The sequence below is a fragment of the Jaculus jaculus genome, chromosome 17 (assembly GCF_020740685.1).
Source record: "Jaculus jaculus isolate mJacJac1 chromosome 17, mJacJac1.mat.Y.cur, whole genome shotgun sequence".
Lineage (NCBI taxonomy): Eukaryota > Metazoa > Chordata > Mammalia > Rodentia > Dipodidae > Jaculus > Jaculus jaculus.
In genome coordinates this window covers 21608957-21622216 of record NC_059118.1, presented here as the reverse complement: position 1 = coordinate 21622216, position 13260 = coordinate 21608957, and the positions used below count along the sequence as shown (strand labels likewise).

The 13260-nt window shown below is 41.0% G+C and overlaps 1 protein-coding gene across 9 annotated transcripts in view; it reads right to left on the bottom strand.

Annotated features, from left to right (window-relative positions):
* Nek11 (NIMA related kinase 11) overlaps window positions 1-13260 on the bottom strand; it is a 253223-nt gene that overhangs the window by 238043 nt on the left and 1920 nt on the right. For 6 of the 9 annotated variants that reach the window (XM_045136962.1, XM_045136961.1, XM_045136967.1 and 3 more), the window contains exon 2: window positions 12892-13158. In XM_045136962.1, coding sequence (XP_044992897.1) covers window positions 12892-13061 — 170 coding nt within the window. In that variant the 5' untranslated portion in view covers window positions 13062-13158. Of the gene's footprint in view, window positions 1-12891; window positions 13159-13260 lie in introns of those variants that run through there. The other 3 variants (XM_045136965.1, XM_045136963.1, XM_045136969.1) reach the window with 2 other exon arrangements.

The following is a 13260-nucleotide window of genomic DNA, read 5'->3' as shown; positions in this document are numbered from 1 at the left end:
CAGAAAACTTACTAACAATTTCCAGAGCACAGGATTTGGTGGTCTAGGACCTAAATTCAAAGGGTACTGATACTGTTCTAGAAAGTCAAAGTCCTAAATGTTTCAATACATCAAATGCCTGTGAGAAAGCTAGATAATTTTGCATGATTTCTCCTATAAATAGTTTACCACCAGGTTCACACATTTCCTTATATCTTCTCCTGGCAAACAGAGGAGAGTAAAGTAACATCATTGTCATGACCACTTCACAGCAAAGTTATTTCAGGAAGTGAGGAACCAGCCCACTGCCAAGCTTGGTAAGACACTGCTGCAAAATCCTCTAGCAAAACACCCCAAATAGCACAGGATAAACTTGTGCTCCCAGAATGAGACTGTCAAAAGCAGTAAGTCTCTAAATCTCATGTTTTATCTTGAAAAATCATGCAAGAAATAGAAACATGTAAGTGAAAAGACAAATGTTCAGGCCTATCCACTGTAGCAGTGTTTGTAATAACAAAAAGTTTTCAAACAACTCACATGCACATCAATAGGAAAATAGTTAAATTATTCTAGACTACTGAGCTGTCTTAAAAAAAAAAGAATGGAGATGTTTCTATGTACTAATATGAAATGATTTTCCAGATATTCTGGCATATGAAAAACCCTTTCATAAAGAAATGTGCAGTATGCTAGGTCTGTCAGAAGGGGATAAATGAGACTTCATATTCTGAAGCTACTGATGTATGTAAAATCAGCTCTGGAAGTATCCATATAAAATTTCATATTCAATTTATTTTGGTTTGGTCATTGAGATTGGGTAACATTATGTACCCCAGATTGGTCTGTAACTCACAATCTTCCTGTTCTTCAGTCTCCCAAGCACTGGCATTATAGGTGTTGCAGCCAAGTTCACACTGCTGGCAGAAATCACCTGACCAAGAGCAGCTTTTGGGGAAAAAAAAAGTGCATTTATTCTGGCTCACAGACTTGAGGGGATGCTCCACAATGGCAGGGGAAAATGATGGCATGACTAGAGGGTGGACATCACCTCCTGGCCAACATCAGGTGGACAATAGGAACAGGACAGTGTGCCAAATACTGGCATAGGGAAACTGGCTATAATACCCATAAGCCGGCCCCCAACAATACACTGCCTCCAGGAGGCTTTACTTTCCAATTGACAGCAGGAAAGACCAGCATTCAGAACAGCTAAGTTTATGAGGGACCCCTGAATCAAACCCCCACACTAGGCAAACGCCACTGTGCTAGGCTCCATAGGAAATTCTGAATGGCTGTCTTTTGGGGAAGATGAAAATGCAGAAAGGAGTAAAGAATGAGAAGAGACTTTTATAGTCTCCTTTTTTACATTTTTGTGCCATGTGAACATGTAACCTATTAAAAGCGAATTTCAAAAATCATACAGATTGTATTTCATGATATATTCACATTTGTTTTATAATTACTCATATGCACTTGGAGTGGTGGCACACACCTTTAATCCCAGCACTCAGGAGGCAGAGGTATGAGGTTCAATGTGAGTTCAAGGCCAGACTGAGACTATAGAGTAAGTTCCGGGTCAGCCTTGGCAAACACAAGACCCTTCAAAAAAACAAAAAAGTGTTGGGGGGGGGGCTGGAGAGATGGCTTAGTCGTTAAGCACTTGCCTGTGAAGCCTAAGGACCCTGGTTCTAGGCTCAATTCCCCAGGAACCATGTTAGTCAGATGCACAAGAGGGCACATGCATCTGGAGTTCATTTGCAGTGGCTGGAGGCCCTGGCACGCCCATTCTCTCTCTCTCTCTGTCACTCTCAAATAAATAAATAAAAATAAACAAAAATATTTAAAAAGAAAATAATAAATAAATATATATATATATATTCACGTACTTCCACAATAGTTTCATACTTGAACTCATAAGTGGTGAGTGAAAGGTGTCAGTGTAGACCAAGTTAAACCTGCCTAAACACCTAGCTGTCATTCCATTTTGAGAAGCACATTCCATTTGAGACTGAGTAAAAGGCTGGAGTCTCTACTGAATACAAAAACATACTTATGCAATGGTTTGGAAACTTATCTATAGGCTGGAACTTTTTAGACTAGGCAGTTTCTCCCAATATCTAAGGACTCTTGCTCAATATTACAACTAATTTACTTTTGGAAGTAAACACACAGAAAATGCCAGAACACTAAATAGTAGCTGAGCTATGACGCATTAACAGTCACACCATTCTCCAATACCAGTGCCCAGCCGGTGGGGAGGCAAGAAACCTTTAGAGAAGACTTTCTGCTTTATATCCTAACAGAACTGGAATTTCAACTTCCCAACTATTTAAACACATTTTTAAATGTATCAGTCTATTTTAAGCTGTGCAATTTCCAACTGTAGTTCAGAGACTTAAAAACAAAAGAACTCTTTTGATTCCACTGTTACATCAATTTACTGAAATGCTTTCTATACAATAAATATTAAAACTATGACTTTTTTATATGAAAGGTATAAGCCAATAAATAAATAAAATACAACTCATATATAGCTGATGAAATAAGCAATGTAATGTGATTCTTGCCAATAAAATGTTTTAAAGTGTTTCTTGCCAATAAAAATGTTTTAAAGATACCTGCATTTTATCTCAGAAAAGACATTCTATATCCAAGTTTTTATGTCTTGTGGACCTCCTAAAAATGGTTTAATAAATGGCAGGGGCATAAATGTCTACAGTCTCTCAAACTGAAATCTTATTTCTAGGTGTAAATGAGGCCAGAATTAAAAAGATAAACAGCGGCATGAGTGGATGAGCTGATGCAGCAGGACCAGCAGGGAGGCATTTGTCACTGCCTTCAAGGATTCTGATTCTCTCAGAAGGAGTCCCCTCAGAGAGGAGCAGCAAGGACTTAAAACTTCTCTGCCATCTCCTGATGACCTCTTGGATATTCATAAGTGGCACAGTGATTCCACTTTTAGGTTTTATTTCAGTTGTAATAATGAGTTGTGAATAATTGATCACTATATATAATAAATTATTCAGGGAAGCACAGTTTCCAAGGAATCCTGGAGTGAGTGTTTAACAGGAGCCTAGGCAGCTACTAAGGACCACCCCATCATAAACCCAGACTATGAGGCATAGGCAGTTAGTGTTTCTATTGTGGGCTTTTAACAAGGGGCCCTATGCATTCCTTTTGATTTTTTAAAATATATATAAAGTAGACATTCTCACTGGGTACTTCTACTGCATTTCCAAGAATGGTCTGGAAATACTGAGCTCCAACCTCTTCAATATCAGACCAGAATATGACACCAGCTAGGCACAACTTCTGGTAAAGTGAAAGAATTATGGAACAAGATTGTGTGCTTACACTCACATGAACATTATACACACAAACACATATGCACAAATATGAGTTTCCATGATTACATGGAACTATCAAAATAATACCAAAATAAGCTTTACCTAAGAGACACTTTCTACTGTTTTAGGTTTTCAAAATACCTTTAGTATCTGCTTTTCCTTTCTCATAATCTGAATACACAGTTCCTTTAAAGATAGGAAGAAAGCACACTTTCATGGGTGTGGTGGTTCAAATCAGATGTTGTCCATTGTGTTTTGAATGCTTGGTCCCCAGCTGGTAACAATTTGGGAGGTAGAGCTTTGCTGGAGGAAGTGTGTTGCTTGGGGTGAGATTTGGGGTGTTATAACCCAGCCTTCCCTTACCAGAGCTCTGCTCACTCTCTTCCTGCTTTCTGCCAGCTGCTGTGGCAAGAAGTGATGCCCAGTCTCTGCTCTACCATGCTTTCCTGTCACAATGAACCTTCCCCTAGAGTCAGTGCACTGAAGTAAGCCCTTTCCTCCCATCAGTTGCTTTCGTTCCTGCAATCTGTCCTAGTGACATCAAGGTGAGTACAGCAGAAGACCACTTAAAATTCAGCTTGAGGTAAGTCCAATCTATATTGAATGACTTAATTCACTTCCTATGTCATTTCAAACCACCTTGAAAAACATGCTGACCATTGACCCATCATATAATTTTCATTTCTAAATCAATTATTTAAATAGTCACCACTTCTCACCAAGACTCAGTAGTCACTGCATAGACATCTTTGAAACAGAACATGAACTAAAAGCAGCTGTTTGGGCTGGAGAGATGGCTTAGCAGTTAAGGCACTTGCCTAAGAAGCCTAAGGACCCATGTTTGACTCTTCAGATCCCACACAAGCCAGAAGCATAAAGGTGAGGCAAGCACATACCCACTAGGTGGCACAAGTGTCTAGAGTTGAATTACAGTGGCTGAGGCCCTGACATGCCAATTCTCTCTCTTTCTTCAAAATAAAAAATAAAAGCAGCTGCACTAAAGAGCAAATGCAATATTGTAAGTGCAATGGCTGTTTTGTCCTGAAAACCACAGCATATGCCTGGCTATGAATTCCCTAAGATAGAAGATGCACTACAGGGAGAAAGAGAATAAAGGGCAATTGGGCCACAAATCTGGGAAGGCGGGTAGAGCCAAGTGATTAAATTTAAAAGGGTTCCTACACATTGAAATGAATAGGAAAGAAGAAGCATTCATTAACCAAAGTTTAATTAAAATACTAAATGAATACTGTATATGGGAGAGACTGAGAAAACTAACACCTGAACACATTCTAATCAGTGACTCAATATCAAAGTTCCCACTCTTGAAACTTGGGAAACTAGTACACTTAACAAAATCTCAACTACAATTCAGCCTTCTGTTTCACTGCTGTAAGAAAGGCTATGAAAAATAAAGTCTGTAATTTTTCTCTAAAATAACAGTAAGGTTTATTGGTATGAAAGATTAAAATACTTTGGGGGCTCGCAGAGATGGCTCAGCAGGTTAAGAACACTTGCTGTGCATGCATGGGTGGCTGCAAGGGCCTGACTTGCCCTGAATTCAATTCCTCAACACCTGCAAAAACAGTCCAGACCTACAGTGAAGTCCAGACCCACAGAGAAGTCCAGGTCCTCAGAGAAGTCCAGACCCTCAGAGAAGTCCAAGCCCTCAGAGAAGTCCAGGCCCTCAGAGAAGTTCAGGCCCACAGAGAAGTCCAGACCCTCAGAGAAGTCCAGGCCTACAGAGAAGTCCAGGCCCAAATCTATCCATTTTAGACTTAGTAAAAGACCATTCAGGATGTGAACATTTTAAAATCAATTTTAATATACTTTCATATAATGTCATAAAATAAAGACTGAATATTTTTTTTTAAAAAATGACCAGTTCAATATAAAATTGATGAAAACTGTTTTGAGACGCAGCAAGGCAAAATGGAACCAAAGCATTAGTTTCCTCCAAACTGCTTTCATTACTCCCGAGTGCATAAACCACTGAGTTCTATTAAATTAACTCAACCCACTCAATAAGCCCACTCTTCCTCCACAGATAGCCACTGGAGAGAACTCCTGGTCATGATATAAAAATGATAGCTTTAATAAGGACACAGTGAATGAGCTCAAAGTTGGCCTCATTAAGCCCACTGATGATTTTCTTAAAATGATTCAGAACTGGTAAGGACATGCTAAGATGATTAGATAATTCTGACAGAAATATCCATTGAAAGTATAACATATAAACATGAGCTTTGCTGACAGCAATTCACTTTTAAGTGGCCGAAATTGCTGTCATAACTGAGTTACTGAAAATTTCCTTCTGATGTTATAAAATCTACATATTACAGAACTATTACTCATTCTTAATTATTTTGGTACTTCTGGGCTAAGTTTTTGGGTCATTTGAAAAAAATCTGGGATTTTCTAAAAGGAAAAACTACTTTGGCAGCTTAGTAACAATATAAAATGAAATTATGAACTAGATCCTTTAGACAAAAATGTCTATAATTATGAAAGAAAAATATTTGCAAAAATTGGTTTCTAAATTTTATGATGCATAATATGAAGGAAGCAACTTCTACATCATTCACTTACTCAATTTCACAATTTAATTTTACTATACTGCAATAACTAAAAAAGGAATGCCAGATATCTGCACCAAAATAAAATTCTCTCCAAACATGTACTAATCAAGTGTAATGCCTGTAGTTTTTATTTTTATCCCACAGCTATGGGGAAGTCAATAAAAATTCAAAGGAATGTTATGTTTACACTGTAATTAATGCTCACAGTGTAGACAAAATGTCAATGATGGGGTGGTGCCCCCAAGTGGCAAAACAATAAATTACAATACTCTGATGGAAAAGTTAAGAGGCACTAAGTACATATACACACAGTGGTTCCATTTTGTCAAGTCCTTTGGTTAAATCTAGAAGTGTATGAACCTAACTTTCGTAAGAGCGAGTAGTGTGCATGCTGCAACCTAACTCAGACCCATGATCTGCTCAAGTCATATCGTTAACATTTAGCCTTTCTACAAGGGACATGTAAAGATGTGATCTGCTTTTCTTGTTTGTTCAAAAAGCTAAGCATGAGACGTGCTCTCTAGACACTGCAAATGCATGCCTATCCACCTTTACATTGCATGGCTGGGAATCGAACCCTGGCCAGCAGGCTTTGCAAGTAAGCACCTTTAATTACTGAGCCATCTCCCTGAGCCCTCCAATCTCCACCAAGAGAGAGAGACAGGGAGGAGAGAGAATGGGCACGCCAGGGCCTTCAGCCACTGCAAAGAAACTCCAGACGCATGTGCCACCTTGTACATCTGGCTTATGTGAATCCTGGGAAATCAAACATGGATCCTTTGACTTTGCAGGCAAACGCCTTAACTGCTAAGCCATCTCTCCAGCCCCTCCTCCAAGCACTCTTGATTGTCATGAGAATTCTAATGAACTTGAGTTCCACCCAAACCTTTAGCTAATTTTTTTTAAATTTATTATTTATTTGAGAGAGACAGAGAGAGAGAGAGAGAATGGGCACACCAGGGCTTCCAGTCACTGCAAACGAACTCCAGACGCGTGTGCCCCCTTGTGCATCTGGCTAACGTGGGTCCTGGGGAATCGAGCCTTGAACCGTCCTTAGGCTTCACAGGCAAGTGCTTAACCGCTAAACCACCTCTCCAGCCCTAGCTTATTTTTTTTTAAGATCACTGAAAGTCCAATTTTCTTGTCCCGTATTTGTTTTAATGTTGTAGTTGACTATTTAAACTCAAGAGTGGCCTTTACATATTCTTATTTTCTTTCATTCCCTGAACCAGAAAAGCAATTTTGATTCTTCTGTCATCTGTCAAAAATCTTGGTGTCATTCTGGCTTCATCTCACTCTTCTACCTGTAGCACTTTTTTTCTCTTTGGATTTTTTGCGAGGTAGGGTCTCATTGTAGCCCAGGATGACCTAGAATTCATTATGTAGTCTCAGGGTGGCCTCGAACTCACAGTGATCCTTCTACCTCTGCCTCCCGAGTGCTGGGATTAAAGGCGTGTGCCACGCCTGGCTCTACCTGTACCTTTTGTGCTATACTGAATGCAGCTGAAGTGTGTGCATTTGCTTGTGTCAGTCCAGGCCGAGACAGTCTTCCCTCACCTGTGCTAAGGTGTTAGCCTGATCTGACCTTTCTGCTCCTACCCCATTTCCTGACAGCCTGTCCTTCTCGACTGGTAGGTAGTGTGTGCACTCCTGTTCAGAGGAGAGGGGCACAGGCACATAAGACCAGAGCCTCAGTCATATGGGCCAAAAGTCAGGCCCGAGCCCAGCTGGCCAGGTCTCAGCAGATCTCAGTGGCGAGTTGCAGCAGCTCTGTCTGAAGGGGAGGGTATACGACATCTGTCAGCGGTACCTGCTATCCTCGCTGTCATGTTCCCTGACCTAGGCATGGCCTTCCGTTCCCGGGGACACAGAACTTTTTCCCTTTGAGTGACTCGAGTCCAAACAGCACAGGGATCACACCAATATTGAAAATAAAAGTGTGTAATCAGGAGAGAAAAAAAGCTATGTGCATGTCCCCAGAACAATGAAGGGAATCTGATCTATTAAGGAAACAGCATTTGAAACATCATAGAAGTTCCTGGCAGGTGTTCATCTTGCCTAACTCTAACATTAACTAATTTCCTATGTTTGGAGTATAGCCTATGATGCAGGGTTCAAGACCCGGCGTAACCAAAGTGCTTGGACAAGGAGTGATGATCATGTGCTTTGCTCTCCAAATGAAGGTTCACTTGTCAACAACTAAGGGGGGTGGGAGTCTAAAAATTAATGAGTTTATTTTCCTACATGGATTAAACCTCATCATTGCAGAGGAGTTGGTATCTCACAGCTAAAACGGTTCACATTCTGATATCAGTATCTTTTTTTTTTTTTTTTTGGTTTTTCAAGGTAGAGTCACTCTCTAGCCCAGGCTGACCCTGAAATTCACTAGAGTCTCAGGGCGGCCTTGAACTCATGGCAATCCTCCTACTTCTTCCTCCTGAGTGCTGGGATTAAAGGTATGTGCCACCACGCCTGGCTTGATATCAACATCTTTTGATCAGCTGCAGAAGTATTTTAAAAGATGGCAACAGAATTGCTACAATGCCAGAAATGTCCTCCAAAAAAATTGTTTTTGTCTTTTTGAGGTAGGGTCTCACTCTGGCCCTTCAAATTTTTGAAGTTGCATGCAGAATGCTGGATTGTTTGGGGAGAATTTTCTTGTAAAAAGTGAAATAAGGGATGATGACGTGGCTCAGTGGTTAAGGGCGCGTGCTGCTTAAGCACAAGGGCCTCTGCCAAGTTAAGACTTCCCAGAAGCCATGTGAAAGATAAAAGGCTGAATGTGGCCAAGCCCATTTGTAACCCCAGCCTGTGAGAAACAGTGGCCTGAGAAGCATTGGGCTCACTGACAGACAGCAGCTCAGAGGTGCAAAGCCTCATCTCTAGGAAAGAAATACAGATGAGCTGTAAGAGGATGCCCCCATTCTCCTCTGGCTGCCACACACATGCATGGGTGCGCACCTCTGTGCCTACACCACACATAGACATATCACATTCTGTACATACAAATGTGCAACAAAAAGTGGCATGAAAAGTTTTACATTTAGTGGAGGGTTCTAATTTAAGTCACAGGGCCATGATAAACTAGTTTTAATTAAGATATTAGGATTCCTTCATTCTGTTGACTTAGATTGCTTGTAATGAAGATTAATCTTCAGTATTACTGTATTTTATGTAAATTACTACACTCCCATGAAGAATTATGCCCAGTTTGTAGATTAGGAAGCCATCTAACCATGATGTCACAGTTATGATTGGGCATGTCTTTCCTTCCTGACTTGTTGATCACCAAATCCATGATAATAAAGGTGATACTGAATTGCCCTCCTTCGAGCATTCTAAGACTTGGTGACCAGCCATATCCGCTCTCTTCCTGATTTTAGTGAAGAGTTCCAAAAGCAGATATATATGTCAGTCACGACAAGTGGAGAGGTGTGCTGTGACTGGGTGCAGGGCTGTGAAGCGGCAGGGTGTGGTGAATGGGAGAAAATGGGCTGTCTGAAGGAAGCAGCTGCTACCCATCCCCAGCTCACTGTGACTACATGGGCACAGGGCTTAACAAATGATGCCAGGTCTCTGTATTTTTCTCAGAAAATGAAATGCTCATATGTTTTGATAGCTTACCACTTAGAAATACTGACAACTAATTTTTTCTTGGTCAGGCATGGTGGCACAAATCTTCTTTTTAAAAAATATTTTATTTATTTGACAGAGACAGAAAGAGAGAGAGAGAGAGAGAGGGAGGGAGAAAATAGGCACACCAGTGCTTCCAGCCACTGCAAACAAACCCCAGATGCGTGCACCATCTTGTGCATCTGGCTAAAGTGGGTCCTTTGGTTTTGTAGGCAAGTGCCTTAACCGCTAAGCCATCTCTCCAGCCCCTGATTTTGATTTTAAAAGAAACACTGTATCTGCCATACAAAACACATCTGAAAATAGAATGCAGCCAGTGTGTTGCATGCTTTAGAGATTCCAGTGAGAGATTTCTTTCCCATACATTTCAGATTGACCTTCTGGAGCCAGATGGCTTGAACATCATCATCCTCACCACTGGATTCATTCCACAAAACGACACATAGTTTTTCCAGGTTCAGTGCAAGCCTTTGTGTGTTTGTTTTTATTTCTTTTGAGGCAGGGGCTCACTCTAGGTCAGAGTAACCTGGAACTCATAATGTAGCCCATGATGACTTCACACTTAGTGATCCTCCTACCTCAGTCTCCTGAGGGCTGACATTACAGGCACGAGCCACTGTGCCTGAATTCAAATCATGTGTTGTAAGATTAGCTCAAAACGAAAAGTCGCATACAAATCTTGTCCAACCAAGCAGCCAGTCTTGTCTTCCTCTCTCCCTGTCTCTCTCTCTTCCCACCACAGACAAGACTCACCCCACATACACCCAGACCATCTGTACTCGTCCACCTCACATCTGAAGCTCTAGAGTGTGGCTTTCATATGCCTGATTCTATATTACTTTTTTTTTTTAATTTATTTATTTGAGAGCGACAGACACAGAGAGAAAGACAGAGAGAGGGAGAGAGAGAGAATGGGCACGCCAGGGCTTCCAGCCTCTGCAAACGAACTCCAGACGCGTGCGCCCCCTTGTGCATCTGGCTAACGTGGGACCTGGGGAACTGAGCCTCGAACTGGGGTCCTTAGGCTTCACAGGCAAGCGCTTAACCGCTAAGCCATCTCTCCAGCCCTCTATATTACTTTTATTGACTTTTTATGCCTCCTGTGAATTCTCCTTAAATTCCTTGTATTCTTCATCAGTTGACAAAACTCAAATTGCATATATTTCTACAGTATGTTCTTTTTTCCCCCACAAGTCCTGGCTCAGTATTAGGTGTTAGAAAGTTCTCTACTAACTGCGAGAAAGTCAGCATGTTGTGCTGTATAGCACAAAAAGTAAATTTAGGGATGAGGGAGTGGGGGAAGCCTTTTTCAAATAAAGTATGCGATGTCTTAGCCAGAGGGCTGAAGTCCCTCCTCCCTGTAGACTGCTGGCCCGCCAGAGCAGTTTCCCAGCTTGCACAGCGAGCGCTCCTGGACTCACCTTGTCACAAAGCCCTGGGATTGGTGGCCACTTGACAGCTTGCACGTGGCATTTCCGAGTGTGTGGCCATGATCTCTGACAGCCAGGAGCAGTCCTGCCCACAGGGACAGGCATGCTGACCACACTCAGCCTTGCCTGACACATTTTGTAACAGAACACAGTGTTTCTCACAACAGCTAGGATATTCTATTAAAGTTGAAGACAAGGGGGAAGAGTATGTGATGCTTAATCTGCATTGTCAACTTGACTGGACTGAGAATCACCCAGGAGACACACCTTTGGGTGTGTCTGTGAGGGCTTCCAGAGGTTTACTGAGGTGGGAAGGCCCACTGCGAATATGGGCAGCAGCATCCCCTGGGCGTTGGTCTGGGGCTGAACACAGAAAGAAAAAGGAGAAAGCAAACTGAGCATTCATCTCTCCCCTCTGCCACACAGTGGATGCAGTGTGAAAAATGCCTCGGGCTGCTGCCGCCTCGCTTTTCTATCATACGGACTCTATTCGCAAACCATGTGCCAAAATAAATCCTTCCTTCCTTAAGTGGTTTTTGTCAGGTATTTTGCCAGAGCAACAAGAAAAGTAACTAATACAGAGTATCATTCATGCTTTAAGAATCCCCCAAAAGGCCAGCTCTTTCACCCTTCTTTATATCTGTGGGAACTGACTGGAAATTATGAGTTCCAGATCACTGCAGCTTTTAAAAATGCTAGGTATAGAGATGATTTCAGGGGTTGATCTTTGGGACTGGCGAGATGGCTTAATGGTTAACACGCTTGCCTGTGAAGCCTAAGGACCCTACTTCAACTCCCCAGTACCCACATAACTCCAGAGTGGAGCATACATCTAGAGTTCGTCTGCAGTGGCTAGAGGCGCTGGCACACCCCTTCTTTCTCTTTGTATCTGCCCCTCTCTCTCTGTCATAAATAAAATATTTTAAAAAGTTGATCTTTAAAATAAGCTATCAGCAATATCTTTTAAATTCCAATGACATGAAGAAATACAAAAATCCCAATGACTTAAATCCATCCTTAAATCTCCCATGAGAAAAATCTGGACTAAGCTATAGGAGCTAAAAGCTTCTGAATAAAAGATTATGGGATGGACACTTGACTTTCTAAGAGCAAAAGGCTGATTTCATACATTTCTCTTCCTTTTGCTTTTTACTCCTCCTGAGTTTCCATGTAACAAGCTGAAGTTAACTTCAGTTCCAACTTTTAACTGCAGCAAATAAAAATGCTGAATCTATAAATGAAAGCTAATCTGAAAGAGTACTACTATTAAGTGATATTAATCTTTCTCTATTACGAGAGTTCACTGGATCTAATTAAAGAAATGAAGGTGACAGGGGACATTAACATAAACTAATATTAAAGGAGAAGCTCCATTTGGTCTAAACAGAGAACTTCTGGATAAAGATTTTGAACATCTCTTCCATAAAAATGCCAAAGAAAATTCATACCATACTTCCTTGAGTATAACCCCTTTATCTGAAATGTGAATTGCAGTGTATATGCAGTTCATAGCATTTCACAAAATACAGTCATTAAGAACAATTCATCTTCTTTCATTCAGGAAGTTCCAGTCAAGGTAAGTAGAAGCAATGCTGTAACTGCAACTGTGGTCTGAATTCAAATTTTATTTTCACATAATCTAATCCATTCACCTTGAGTCATGTATATATTTTATTCACATCATGGATGGTTTTAATATTTTTAATCAGAGGTTGTGTTAAAGGTTCCTGACATGTTTGAAGCCTTGGGTCCAAACCCCAAGATTGCAAGAAAAGGGGGGTAAGTATGGGAAGTAAGATCAGTGAAGGAACTTTTCTATCTTTACTAGCTTGCTTTAATGCAATGACTCCATGTTTTTAATCAGCCTGCAGCTATGTATACAGAGCAGCCAAGTCAAGATTTGTGTGAAGTATTATTACTTACAATTCCTCTCCTTGTTTGGCTTTCTTATCTGAAACCAGATAGACAGTTCCAAAACTTCCACTGCCAAGTTTCTTTTGAAGTGCATATCTTCTTGCAATCAAGGTCCTTGGGTAAGTGGAAATGACTGTGGATCCACTCATGCACTTAGCTGCCTCTTGGAATTTCAGCATTGCTCCACACAAGACAAGACTGGCTTGTTCATTCACTGAAACGTAACATTCCAGTCTCAGTGATGGTCAAAGTCATGCAAGAAGTCTTGGTCAATGCCTGAAATATGAAAACTCCATAGGTCATGTCTAAAAACACAAGACTCCTACAAAAGTTCAAGTTTCTGGCAACAGAACTGGCACCTTGTGTCATTACATCAGT